The sequence below is a fragment of the Cyprinus carpio genome, unplaced genomic scaffold, assembly GCF_018340385.1.
Source record: "Cyprinus carpio isolate SPL01 unplaced genomic scaffold, ASM1834038v1 S000006493, whole genome shotgun sequence".
Lineage (NCBI taxonomy): Eukaryota > Metazoa > Chordata > Actinopteri > Cypriniformes > Cyprinidae > Cyprinus > Cyprinus carpio.
In genome coordinates this window covers 492,533-506,323 of record NW_024879166.1, presented here as the reverse complement: position 1 = coordinate 506,323, position 13,791 = coordinate 492,533, and the positions used below count along the sequence as shown (strand labels likewise).

General features: G+C 39.1%; 2 protein-coding genes across 2 annotated transcripts in view; one reads left to right on the top strand and one right to left on the bottom strand.

Annotated features, from left to right (window-relative positions):
- The window catches only part of LOC109083683 (E3 ubiquitin-protein ligase RFWD3-like), a 512,102-nt gene that overhangs the window by 38,410 nt on the left and 459,901 nt on the right, over nucleotides 1-13,791 (bottom strand). The window lies entirely within an intron of this gene.
- On the top strand, nucleotides 131-3,004 carry LOC109072885 (transmembrane emp24 domain-containing protein 6-like). Its single transcript, XM_042754314.1, has 4 exons — nucleotides 131-869; nucleotides 949-1,075; nucleotides 2,223-2,380; nucleotides 2,664-3,004. The coding sequence occupies exons 1-4, from the start codon at nucleotides 657-659 to the stop codon at nucleotides 2,892-2,894; spliced, it is 729 nt and encodes a 242-aa protein (XP_042610248.1). The 5' UTR covers nucleotides 131-656; the 3' UTR covers nucleotides 2,895-3,004.

Here is a 13,791-nt window from a genome sequence, read left to right as displayed (position 1 = left end):
TAAACTGAACTGAGCTGCATGAGGACATCACTGAATTCAATGATGAACTGCCTTTAACTGTCATTTTGCATTATTGACACTGTTTTCCTAATTAATGTTGTTCAGTTGCTTTCACACAAACTGTTTTGTTTAAAGCGCTACAGTATATAAATAAAGGTGACTTGACTTGACTTGACAAACCTTACATTGGGTGGTGGCCTAATAAATATGTTAAGCACTGTGTGTTGCTCTCATAGAGCGAAAAATCCTCTTGATTGCCTTCTGGAGGAGAAAAGAAGAAGAGCTGTTCATTCCTAAAAACAATAAATAACTGTATATTGAATGTAAATTGTATTAATTGTAAAATATATTGTATAATAATAATAACATTTTTTTACATAGTTTTAGCACAAAGTAGGCCTAGCTAATTAAACCTTTTTTTCAAGTAAGTATGAGGATTCAAGATGTGTTGTAAACAAACGCTGTGAGGGCACTTCAGAAGTGTTTTCCAGAGCACCTGTGGCCTAACTTGGATTTTCCCATGTGTAAAGGGCAGAACAAATTTTCGAGTCACACGTCTGACTCAGAGTTAATCATTATCAGAAACTTCAGTGCACTCAAACTGAACAGCTCTCCTGTTTCATTTAGCTTATTACCAGTTATAATTCACATTTGAAATGTTACAGAAAGGCTTTTATCTGGTTTGGCTTCTGTTATTATTTGGGTTGAGCAACAGTGGAGCGCTGAAGGACCCTCATCCAGAGCTTTCTGATCAGGAGCTTTTCTGGGGAGCCGATCAGTATGACTTTTCCATCATGCTGCATGCTGGAGACCTCCAGTGCTACTGGCACTTTGCTCACTTCGGCGAGCGCTTCTACTTAAACTTCATGGTAAAACAACTTTCTACATGTAAATATTAGTATGGTCTTGAATCCTTTGCATGTTGTAGCTCACTGTGTGTTTGTTCAGGTCCAGCTGGTGACCGGTGTGGCTCTGGACAGACATCTCTCTGTGACTGTTAATGCTCCGAGCGGTTTAATAGTTGGCAAAATTGACAATTCAAGTGGTCAGATTGCCTTCAGTGTTAAGGAGACTGGTGAGTCTCTCCTTGATAAGAGTTTTATATCTGCTGCTAGGTTATGAACAAGTTCATATGGATCATGCAGTGAATGGCAGACACAGAATATTTTACCCCAAAACTAAAAATTTATATTGTTCTGAATTTTATACTGTTATTTGAAACATTAAGAGGAAAAATTATACAAAATATTTTTAAATGCAGTATTGATTCTCAAACTATGAGAAGAATGAATAATAATTAAAAATAATTAATAAATAAAGTAAATTTTATTTATATAGCACAAAGTGCTGAACAATGTAAAATAAAATTAAAAGAGAAAAGGAAACACAGAATAACCATTTTTAATAACCATTTTTAATATCTGAGATACATTCCACCAATGGTTGAATGGAATCACCAGCTTTTAACGGGAGGTACAACTGTGTATCATCAGCATATAAATGAAAAGAAACATTGTGCTTCCTGATAATATCCCCAGAGGGCGCATATATAAGTTAAAAATAAGAGGTCCCAGAATAGAGCCCTGAAGTACTCCACTAATAATTGGGGCAGATGATGAGGAAAACTTGCTTAGCTCTACAGAAAAAGACCTATCTTTGAAATATGAGCCGATCCATCATAAGCCTGTGCCCCTGATACTGATCAGATGTTCTAAACGGCAAATAAGAACATTATGATCCACGGTATCAAAGGCAGCTGTAAGATCCAGTAGAATCAATACCACATTTTTACAGGCATCAACTGCAACCAAAATATAATTGAACACTTTGAGCAAAGCAGACTCCGTACTGTGATAAGTAGTGAAACCAGATTGAAAAGGTTCTAATAAATTAGCTGTATTTAAGAATGTGATCAGCTGTAATTGCACAACTTTTTCCAAAAGCTTTGACAAAAATGATAACTTTGAGACAGGCCGAAAATTGTTAAAGCAACTTTCATCCAAGCCTTGTTTCTTAAGCAAAGGCTGAACAACCGCATGCTTAAAGCAGTTCGAAAACACACCAGTGTCCAAAGATGAGTTAATCAACACTTGAACACTGGGGCCAAATTACTGGAAAAAACTGCTTTTATGATCTCAGAAGGAACAACATCCAGTGAGGAGTTAGTAGACTTCATAAATAAACAAACACAAACAAACAAATAATCATCTTTATCTGTGCAGGTTTTTATCAGATGTGCTTCAGTAATTTCCACAATCGCTTTGGGAGCATGCAGGCTTTCCTGAACTTTGGTGTGTATTACGAGGGACAAAAGGAAGAAGAGAAGAAAAAGAAAGAAGAGTATATGAAACAGATAAATAGTACACTCTCCTTCATTGAGGTAATAAACAATGACATCCAGCAGCAACAAGCACATCCTTACCATAATGTTACTTCCTATTAATTGTCATAACCTCCTCACCCTTATATTTTAATTATTCACCAACACAAATAAAAAAAAATAAAATATCACTAATATTATTAATTATTATTATTATTTAATTTTTTTTGCATTTCAGATAATTATTTTTCCCCCGACAGCCAACTGAATAAAATGACATTGATAATGTATTTTTATTGTGACATAGTAAGTCCTTAAATGTCGTTCATATTTCTTCATGTAGGAAAGCAGCAGCAGGCTGCAGAGGTTTGTCTTCCACATGTGGCGTCATTATAACTACGAGAGAATGAGACGCGGCACAGATTTCTACCTGCTTCAGTCCAACTCCAATTATGTGAACATCTGGTCTGCTGTCCAAAGTCTGCTCATCATCACAGCTGGATACCTGCAGCTCTACTGCCTCAAGAGACTCTTCAACACCAAACCAGCAGAGGGAGACAAACCCCGCTGTTAACATCAACATCAATCCAGCAGAGAGAGACAAACCCCACTGTTAACATCAACACTAAACCAGCAGAGAGAGACAAACCCCGCTATTAACATCCACAACAAACCAGCAGAGGAGACAAACCCAGCTGTTAACATCAACACCAAACCAGCAGAGAGGAGACAAACCCCACTCTTAACATCAACACTAAACCAGCAGGGGGAGACAAACCCCACTGTTAACATCGACACCAAACCAGCAGAGAGAGACAGACCCCACTGTTAACATCAACACTAAACCAGCAGAGGGAGACAAACCCCGCTGTTAACATCAACACCAAACCAGCAGAGAGAGACTAACCCCGCTGTTAACATCAACACTAAAACCAGCAGAGGGAGACAAACCCCGCTGTTAACATCAACACCCCCACGTAACAACCAGCAGAGGGAGACAAACCCTGCTGTTGTAACACAACATCAACACCAAACCAGCAGAGGGAGACAAACCCCGCTGTTAACATCAACACTAACACCAGCAGGCTGAGAGACTAACCCCGCTGTTAACATCAACACCAAACCAGCAGAGGGAGACAAACCCCGCTGTTAACATCAACACTAAACCAGCAGAGAGAGACAAACCCCGCTGTTAACATCGACACCAAACCAGCAGAGGGAGACAGACCCCACCAACAAACCAGCAGAGAGAGACAAACCCCGCTGTTAACATCAACACTAAACCCACAAACAAACCAGCAGAGGGAGACAAACCCCGCTGTTAACATCAACACTAACCAGCAGAGAGAGACAAAGCCCCGCTGTTAACATCAACACTAAACCAGCAGAGAGAGACTAACCCCACGCGTTAACATCTACACCAAACCAGCAGAGAGAGACATATAACCCGCTAGTTCAGACAGCAAAACCCCGCATGTTAAGCATCTACACCCAAAACAGCAGAGGAGAGAGACAAAACCCTTCGCGTTAACATCAACACTAAAACCAGCAGAGAGAGGACAAACCCCGTTGTGTTAACATCGACACCAAACCAGCAGAGGGAGACAGACCCCACTGTTAGAACATCCGCAACACAACCAGCAGAGAGAGGACTAACCCCGCTGTTAACCATCTACACCAAAATAGAAAAAGAGAGAGATGATTCAAAACCCCGCTGTTAATCACAACACCTAAACCAGCAGATGAGAGACAACACCCCGTCTGTTAACATTCAACACCAAAACCTAGCCTAGATGAGAGACTAACCCCGCTGTTAACATCAACACCAAACCAGCAGAAGAGAGACTAATCCGCCGCTTGTAGACGATCAACACCTAACCACAGCATGTAGAGAGACCAACCCCGTTGTTAAACATCAAACACCAAACGACCGCAGAGAGAGGACTAACCCCGCTGTTAACATCAACCACCAAAACATGCAGAGAGAGACCAAACCCCCGCTGTCTCCATCAACACTAACACCAGCAGAGAGAGCACAAACCCCGCTGTTCCTACAGTCAACACCAACAGCAGCAGAGAGAGACTGACTAACCCCACGCTGTTTCACATCACCACACAAAACCAGCAGAGGGAGACAAAACCCCGCTGTTAACTCCACAACAAACCAGCAGAGAGAGACAAACCCCGCTGTTAACATCAAACACCAAAACACAGAGGGGAGACAAACCCCGCTGTTAACATCAACAACAAACCAGCATGAGAGAGACTAAATACCCGCTGTTAACATTCTACAACAAAACAGCAGAGGGAGACAAACCCCGCTGTTAACATCACACACCAAACCAGCAGAGGGAGACAAAACCCCGCTGTTAACATCCAACAAACACCAGCAGAGAGAGACAAACCCCGCTGTTAACATCTACAACAAAACAGCAGAGGGAGACAAACCCCGCTGTTAACATCAACACCAAACCAGCAGAGGGAGACAAAACCCGCTGTTAAACTCAAACACCAAACCAGCAGAGAGAGACTCAACCCCGCTGTTAACATCTACAACAAAATAGCAGAGGGAGTACAAAAACCCGCTGTTAACATCAACACCAAAACCAGGCCGAGGGAGGACAAAACCCGCTGTTAAACTATCCACAACCAAACCAGGGCAGGAGAGTAGACAAACCCCGCTGTTAACATCACACACCCAAACCAGCAGAGATGAGCGACTCACCCCCGCTGTTAACATCACAACACCAAACCAGCAGAGGGGAGACAAACACCGCTGTAACCTTCATACCACCAAACAGCAGAGGAGCCAAACCCCGCTGTAACATCAACAACCAACCCACCACCAGAGGGAGACAACCCCCGCTTTAACCTCAACACTAACCAGCAGAGGGAGACAAACCCCATGTTCAACATCAACACCAAAACCGCAGGGGAGGACAGGACCCGCCTGTTAACATCAACACCAACCAGCAGAGGGAGGACAACCCCCGCTGTAACATCCACAACAAACCAGCAGAGAGAGACAAACCCCGCTTGTTAACATCCACAACAAACCAGCAGAGGAGACAAACCCCTGCTGCTAACATCAACACTAAACCAGCAGAGAGAGACAAACCCCGCTGTTAACATCAACACTAAACCAGCAGAGAGAGACTAACCCCGCTGTTAACATCTACACCAAACCAGCAGAGAGAGAGACAAACCCCGCTGTAACTAAAACCCCAAAACCAGCAAGGGAGACAAACCCCGCTTTTTAAAATCCACGAAAACCAGCAAGGGAAAACAAACCCCCATGTTAACACCAAAAAAACCTTCTTTTCTTCACCCTACCCCGTTTTTCCGTATTTTTATGCCCCCAAGGTAAATTTTAAAATTTAAAAAACTAACTGTTTCAGTCTTTTATTTTGTTTTTTAAATATCTATTAAAATGAATTCTTCACGAATCTTTCAAGAAATGTTTCTTTGTTATGATTTTCAAGAAAAAATTTAAAAAATTTAATTTAATAATTTAAAATACAAAAAATTTTTCCATTATTCTGCTATGACGTGGTTTCTTTTTCCACTGAACTTTTTTCCCCCATACAAAATTTATAAAAGGGAAACCAAGGTAAATATCATTGGAGAAAAATTTTTTGGGAAAATTTCCCAATAAACTAAAATTTTACAAATTTGGAAATGTGGAAATGTATTGATTGTTTTAAAATCATTTCACACCCCTTTTCAATCACAGAATGTTTTTTTTTAAACAAACCTTTAAGATTTTTCATGTGGGAAAAAAAGAAAAAAAAAAAAGAAAAATAATTTTAATTTTTTTGGGACACAAAAAGGGAAATCTTCTCTTTTGTGAAATTTTTGGATTGAAAGGAATGAGTTTTTCTAACGCTGTTTCCCGGGGAGGGGTATCTCGTTTTGATTGGTTTTTAAATGTGGACTTTTGAAAGAATAATTATCCATGGTAAATTGGGGGAAAAAACAGATCAAAGACCAAAAAAAACCAAAACCCGTAAAAACTTTACATTTTTGAGGAAAACGTGCTTTTATAAGAAAAAACAAAAAGTAAATCATCAGCCGCAGTACCCCAGCTGTTCAGTGGACGGGACTCTGAGACGGGGGTTTTGTAATTTTTTTAAATCCTGGGTGAACACCCTGTGCTACCCGGTAGGAAATTTGAAGTAATAATCCCGTATTTTCTTTGGACCCCCTGATGGTCAGAGTGAAAATCACTGGATCCACGCCATAAATCTAGAGGGTTTCCTGACTGGGGGGTTTTTTGGTTATAATATATCAGGATTTAGGAGCCTCCATTTTTCTGTAAACCAGTAAAAAGGAGGCGTAACCCCTCTCTATATGACATAAAGTACTTTTTGACCACGGGCATTTTTAAATTTTAAGGTTGATCAGAGTGACCTGCGGTTGCTGAACAAAAGAAATAAAGTAAATTTTGTTTGTAAATCACCTTTATATCAAATTTGGTATATTAAAAATGGTAAAACACAATATTATTTTCATATCAAAAGAAATATCACACCTGAAAAAAGCTGCAATGGTCCAGTAAAGTGAGTTTTTCATTGTTGTTGTTTTGTCTTGGTGATGATGAAATTGGTTCTGTTCTGTCTCAGTATAAAGTGTTAAACCCCAGCCTAAAAAACCTTTCAGAGCCGAAGCATGTGCGATATGAAAAAAAGGGGGGCAGGATTTTACAAAGTTGAGTCTAAAAAAATAAATTTAAACATATATAAGGGAGGTTAGCTGAATTTGGAGTTAATATCGCAAAAAAAGGAATATATAAAAAAAACCCAAAAAAAAAATTTGGTTTCAATTTTAAAAATTAACCGAAAAGATAAATATAGAGAAAGAAGAAAATTTTTTTAATTCTACAGAAAAATGTTTTTTGCTTACCATAATATCAACAGCTGCAGTTTTTTTTTCTCTCTGGTAAAATTACGACCTATGAAGTTTCATTATAAAAAACTCCATGTAAAAAAGGGGTCAAGGTCCCTCAGATCACGGGAGGCCAAAATTCCAGTGGGAATTTTGGTGAATAGATGGACCTCTATTCGGTTCTTGTTTTTTAAAGCTACTTTTAACTTAATCTTTTGAAAAGTAAAAGTTTGAATGAACCGTTTACGAAAGTCAGACTAATTTACAACGGACTTCTTTTGAAACCTTTTTGTTTTTCTTTTTTTTTTGCACATCTACATGTTTTGAACTATGAAATTTTCAAAAATACAGTTTGAATTAAGCCAAAAAAAGTCTGAAAAGTCAAAAACCCCGGTGACTGTGGGCTCCTTTTCATGATCTAAAAACTCCATCCCCCTGACATGAAAAAAATTTCCTCTCTCTCCCCCTCACCTCCCCAATCACAGGTTAGGAAAACGGATAGCTTAGAAGCTTCTCGCTGCAACACGGATCACAGATACAAAGTTTGTGTGAGTGAGCCAGTGGTTCATGTAGTCAGCAGTTGTGTAGGAAGAAAAGGTTTTTAATCTGGATTTTGGGGCCCTTTCCCCTAAACTTAATGAGGGCAAAGGTCCGAGAATTTTATAAAGGAATTTTTGGGTTTCGAAAATATAACAATTGTCTAAAAAGAATTCAGTTTGAAAAAATGTCCACCAGAAGTCTTCAGGTATCTGGGCTTTTCCAAATTTACACATAAATGGTTTTTAAATCAGGGCCCATGAAACCCTAAGTATTTTCATTCTCAGATTTTTTTTGAAATATAAGAAATTTAAATTTCAGTGTTTACTGAACACTGGGGACAATGCAGTTTTTTGGGGACGTTGTTTTTAAAACCTTTATTATTTATTTTTTGGTGTGTGTTCAGCTATCAAAATGGTTTAAAAACCATTACAGTTAAAAATTCAGTAATTTTAATTAAAATTGATCATTAATAAACCCCTTCGAAGCTGGGAACATTTCCCCGCGCAGATTAAGTTTTTTACCCGTGCAGTCGTTATAACAAATTTGTGTTTTTTTACTTTTTTGGGAGGGTTTTTGCTCATTCCTACAAACTTAATTTTACTTGTATTTGGGAAAATGAAAAATTTGGGTTCCGCATAAAAATAGGTTACAAAAAGAGTGAAGAGATGCACACTCATCAGCAGTGCAGATTCTCAGCGACATGCAGTCACTGTGACTTGATGCGGAGGTTTTGTACGACTCTTTATCATGTGTAAACCCGTCTAACAGGACACTCTGACAAAAATAATCCCCTGTTTTTCACTGGACCCATGTGGTCAGGGAAATCATGTTAGATCCACTCCCCCCCTAAATTAGTGGAGTTCGTGAAACGGCTTTTTCCCCATATATGAGGATTTAGGAGTTTCCCATTTTTCTGTAAATCCGCCCACCCTTTGGCCCCTAACTATCACTGTAGAATTTAGCTTTTTTACTTTTTATTCGACTTGCCCTTTGATGCGTTATTGAGGACTCTGATTTACAGGGTCTGTCCCTACCCCTTAAAAGAAAAAAAAATTTTATAAAAATTAAAAAGATTATATTCCATTTTAAAAAAGAGAATTTGTTTTTATAAAAGCTGCTAAAACCTTTGAGAAAACATGTGACCCAGATGGGGATGATGATGTTTCATTGTTTTTGTTTGTCTTTGTGATGATGAAGATTGTGTTGTTTGCTCCATCAAAGGGTTTTAAAAACTCACACCCTTTAAAAACACCTCATGAAAAGGTTTCCTATAAAAATGTTCTTCTACACAAAACAGGCGGCTGTCCGTCTCAAGCACAGATGAATTTTTTTCATGCCCTTAGTTCTAAAAACTTAAAAGCTTTAATTTTTTGTGAGAAGTTAACTATAAAATTGAAGCCCTCTCTAAAATGTGTTTGTTTATTTACGATTTGTAAAAAAATAATAATTTTAAAGATAGTTTGTTTCCAAAGATTATATTCATCCTGTGAACCATTTGATGTGAGACTGAAAACGGGGTATTTTTTTTATCTTTAAAAAATAAATTTTTTTTTGGGCAATTCATTTTTAAAAATGTATTGCCTCTTAATTTTGGCTGTCGCCTTCAGAAAGGGGTTTTATTTTGAGAGTTAAATTTTCTTTTTTGGGGTTTTTTAAAATTTTTTTGTAGGGTTTATTAGATTATAAAAACGAAAATTTTACAGAAGTAAAAAAAAAAGAAAAAAAGAACACAGACGGGTTAAAATCTTTTTTAAATATTTAAAAAAAACAAAAAATCAAACAAAAAAAAAAAACTTACGGGTTTTTTGCACTCTTTTGAATCAAAAGGGGTATTGTCGTCCCGTGTTGTTTTACTGTGTTGTTTATAAAAAAAGATTTATATGTAAAGCTTTTAGAACATTTAGTGTAGGTTTTTAAAGTTTTTTAGGGATTTTTTTAATCAAATTTCACTCATGCCCGAAAAAAAACCCGCGGGAAGGAAAAAATGAAAAAAGAGGGTTTGTCAAATTATAACCTCAAAAACTGAAAAAATTTCCTAAAATCCTGTTGGTTTTCGTTTTTTGACTTTGGGTTTTCTGTATCAGAAGCTGTGTGAGGACCGAAAATCTCTGATGGGGTCTCTATTCTGAGAGGAACACAACATCAAATATGATTTGACTGTTTGACCCCTTTTTTTCTGAAAAACGTATTGGACTAATGAGAGTGAGGTTTGTTCTATTTAGTTTACACTGAGACTCTCAGCAGTCAAACTGACTCTGAATGTTTTAATCAAAATGTGACTCTGGATGAACGCAGGAATGATTTTCTGAGGGTGTCCCTTTGGTCTCGCTCCCAAAACAGATGAACAAACCCCATTGTTGTAATGAGAATGCATCATAAATTCAAAAAAGGCGCGGAAAAAGAGATACATCAAATCCCCCAGGAAAAAGTGTTAAATCCTTTATTTTCCCAAAAACCCAAAGGTCAAAAAATATTCCCAAATAGGGGTCGAAAAAACTTTTAGCCCGATTTTAACAATTTTTTTGTATTATTTTCGGCACAGAAAAAATATCGTCTACTCCAGGGAACGTTTTTCCCAAAGGGTATGTTAAACCCCATTTGGGGCCCATTGTCCGTACACAGGAGAGGAACAAGGAGAACTGGAAATCTTTAAATTGCCTTTTTTTCCATAAACCAGGGGGGAAAACCGGGATATGTTTAACAGAGATCAAAGGAAAAAAACTGGGGAACACCTTAACCCTTTTGGGGGTGCAGACATAAATTTGGGATTTTTTATTTCTGGCCCCCGGGGGGTACAGTCCCCCATATGGGATTTGAAATTAGGGACTCCAGACTGCCAAAATTTAAAAGTGCTTTGCGCGGGCTGGGCTGAGCCGAAAGAGGCGTGCAAGACTTGTCTATTAACCAAATAGCGGTTTTTAAACCCCATAATTTTTAGGTTCAGACATTTTAAAAACATAAAAGTTAAAAAAAATACATTTGAGTTTGTAAAAAACACATAGTATTAAAGCAAATAAAAAAAAATCCGTTAAATTCTTAGCAGATGTGTTTTTTTATTGTACACTAGTGTAAGAAACTGTAAAGTTACTTATTCTCTCCCAGGTACCCCCTTTTTACTTGATTTGGGGAAAATTTATGAATTTGTGCTGTAAATCGAACGGACTCTCTGAATGAACAAAAATGGGGGCGGGCCCAACCACTTACGACCCGCTCAAGATCTTTAAAAGGTTTTTAAATGAGAAAAAAACTATTACACATATGTGAAAAAAAGTTTAATTTTTAATTAAAAAAGGGAAAAATTAAAAAAAAGGATCCCGTCAAAAGGTTATCTAGCCGCAGTGTGCACTTTAAAAACCCGTGCTCGCCATGGAAGCAGTAAAGGAAACCCTTTTAAAAAAAAGGTTCGCCTGAAAATTCACTCCGGGGGCCACTAAAATTTTTAAAACCCCCACTGAAAAGGTTTTAAAAACACAAAAAGTGAGGGGGGACAGGGCCCTGGAACAATGAACAACCCCCTAGGGAAAAACCTGGGGAAAAAAACTCAACCGGAGAAAAAAAACTGACTAACCCCCCTCCCAAGGGTGACCAAACCCCCCCATAAAACAAAAAGAAGGGGGTGGGCGCTCGAAGGCCTTAGGCATAAAAGGGAAATGGCCCCCAGGTTTCCCATTTGGGGGGGCCTGGCGGTCAGGGACCGGGACCATGGGGTCGGAACTCGAAAGGGGCCTGGCGGTCAGGGGACGCCGTGGGGTTTTGGATCGGGATCGAAGGTCTCCGCACCCGGGGGAAATGTCTCCCCCAGTCAAGGGTTTGGTGGGTTTTGGGAGCTCCGTGGGGGGAAAGGGAAATAATCCGACCGAAAGGGGGCATTTGAGTTTTCCCCTCGAGGGGGCTGGCAGCGGCACCAAAAGCCCCGCGAAGGGATGGGGTTTGGGGTCGCCTGAGCCCCGCAATGACATGCCCCCTTCTTTCCTCTTAAAGTGCGAACAGGAAAAAAAAAAGACTTTTAAAACCCAAAAAAAAAACGGGGGAAAGGAGTAATTCCTTAGAAATTTTTTTTGAAAACCAGTAAACTAGGAAATCACACAAAACAGATCCACCCCCAAAACCCCAAAACAATACAACGTTTGGGGAAAAAGGGCAGACTTTCCAGAAACAAAAAACCCTTCCTTTCCATTTCGACCCCATTCCTCCCCCCTCTCCCCCCCCTGCCCCTGCCCACTCTCCCCCAAAAACAAAGAATTCCCTTTCCCGATATCCCCAGAGGGCCATATATAAATTAAAGAAAGAGGGCCCCGAATAGAGCCTGAGTACTCCCTAATAATTTGGGGGGAGATGAGGGAAAACCTTTTTTGCTCTACAGAAAGACCTTCTTTGAAAGAGCGATCCCTCTAAGCCCGTGCCCCTGATACTGATTTCTAAAAGGGGAAAAAAGACATTATGTCCATGGTATCAAAAACGCTTAAAACCAGTGAATCATACCACTTTTTACAGGGATCAATCAACCAAAAAAATTTAATTTAACACTTTGAGCAAAGCATACTTGTACTTTATAAATGTGAAACCGTTTAAAAGGGTTTTAATAAATTTAGTTATTAGAATCCATCCTGTAAATTTCACAAATTTTTTTTAAACTTTTACCAAAAAAAGATAACTTTGAGAAGGCCCAAAAATTTTTAAACAATTTCCCCCAACCTCTTGGCCCCGGTCCAAAATGAGTTTAAACAACACTTTAACCTGGGGCCAAAATTTCTGAAAAACTGCTTTTATATCTCAGAAGGGAACAAATCCCGTGAGGGTTGAAAAAAAATTTTTAAAAAAAAACACAAACAAAAAATAATATCTTTTTTGGCGGTTTTTATCAGATGTGCTTCAGTAATTTCACAATCACTTCGGGGGAATGCGGTTTCCTGAATTTGGGGGTATTACGGGGCAAAAAGGAAAAGAGAAGAAAAAAAAAAGAAGAGTATATAAAAAAGATAAAAAAGTAAAATTCTTCATTGAGATAAAAACAATGACTCCAGCAGCAAAAAGAGTCCCCCATAAGTTATTCCCTTTTTTATCATAACCTCCTCACCCTATATTTTAATTTCTTTATTTCTTTAAAGGAAAAAATGTTTTTTTATTTTTCCCCCCAAACCAAAGAAAAAAATGTCATGAAGTTTTTTTTTTGAAGTAAAATCCTTAAATGTGTATATTTCTCATATCTTTTGAGGAAAGCAGCCAACAGGCGAGAGGTTTTTCTCCACATTTGGGTCATTAAACTATAGTAAAGGGGCCCCACACTGTTTACCTGCTTAGTCCAACACCCCTTATGTGAACATTGGTGCTGTCCAAAGTTTGTCATCACAAGCGGTACCTGCGCTCTACTGCCTCAAAAACTCTTCAAAACCCAAAAAAGAAGGGAGACAAACCCCCCTGTTAACATCAGCATAAACAGCAGGGGAGACAAAACCCCCTTTAAATCAAACTAAACCCGAGAGGGAGACAAAACCCCCCTGTTTAAAAAACACAAAACCGCAGGGGAGACAAAAACCCCCCCGTTAACATCAGCACTAAAAAGCAGAGGGGGACAAAACCCCCCTGTTAAAATAAAAACTAACCGCGAGGGAGATAACCCCCCCGTTAACATCGACCCCCAAACCCCCAAGGGGGAAAAAACCCTGCTCTTAAATAAACACAAAAACAGAGGGAGACAAACCCCCCCCGTTAAATCAACCAAACCGCGAGAGAACAACCCGCGTTTAAAATCAACAAACCCGCAGAGGGGACAAACCCGCTGTTAACTCAGCACTAAACCAGCAGAGGGGGGGAAAAGACACGCCCTTAAAATCGACACCAAACCAGAGAAGGAGACAAAAACCCTGCCTAACATCAACCTAACCACAGAGGGAGCAAAACCCCGCCTTAAAATCGACCCCCCAGCAAGGGGACAAAACCCCCCCTTTTAAACGACACCAAACCCAAAAAGGGGACAAACCCGCCCTTAAATCAAAAACCAAAACCAGAGAGGGAGACAAACCCGCCGTTAAAAACGACACCAAAAA

What these genes read in the sequence shown, in the direction of transcription:
- LOC109072885 (XM_042754314.1), top strand. Translation starts at nt 657, where the DNA reads ATGTTACAGAAAGGCTTTTATCTGGTTTGGCTTCTGTTATTATTTGGG. An exon ending in CTTCAGTGTTAAGGAGACTG is followed by an intron (nt 1,076 to 2,222) that starts GTGAGTCTCTCC and finishes TTATCTGTGCAG; the next exon opens with GTTTTTATCAGATGTGCTTC. An exon ending in GTACACTCTCCTTCATTGAG is followed by an intron (nt 2,381 to 2,663) that starts GTAATAAACAAT and finishes TTCTTCATGTAG; the next exon opens with GAAAGCAGCAGCAGGCTGCA.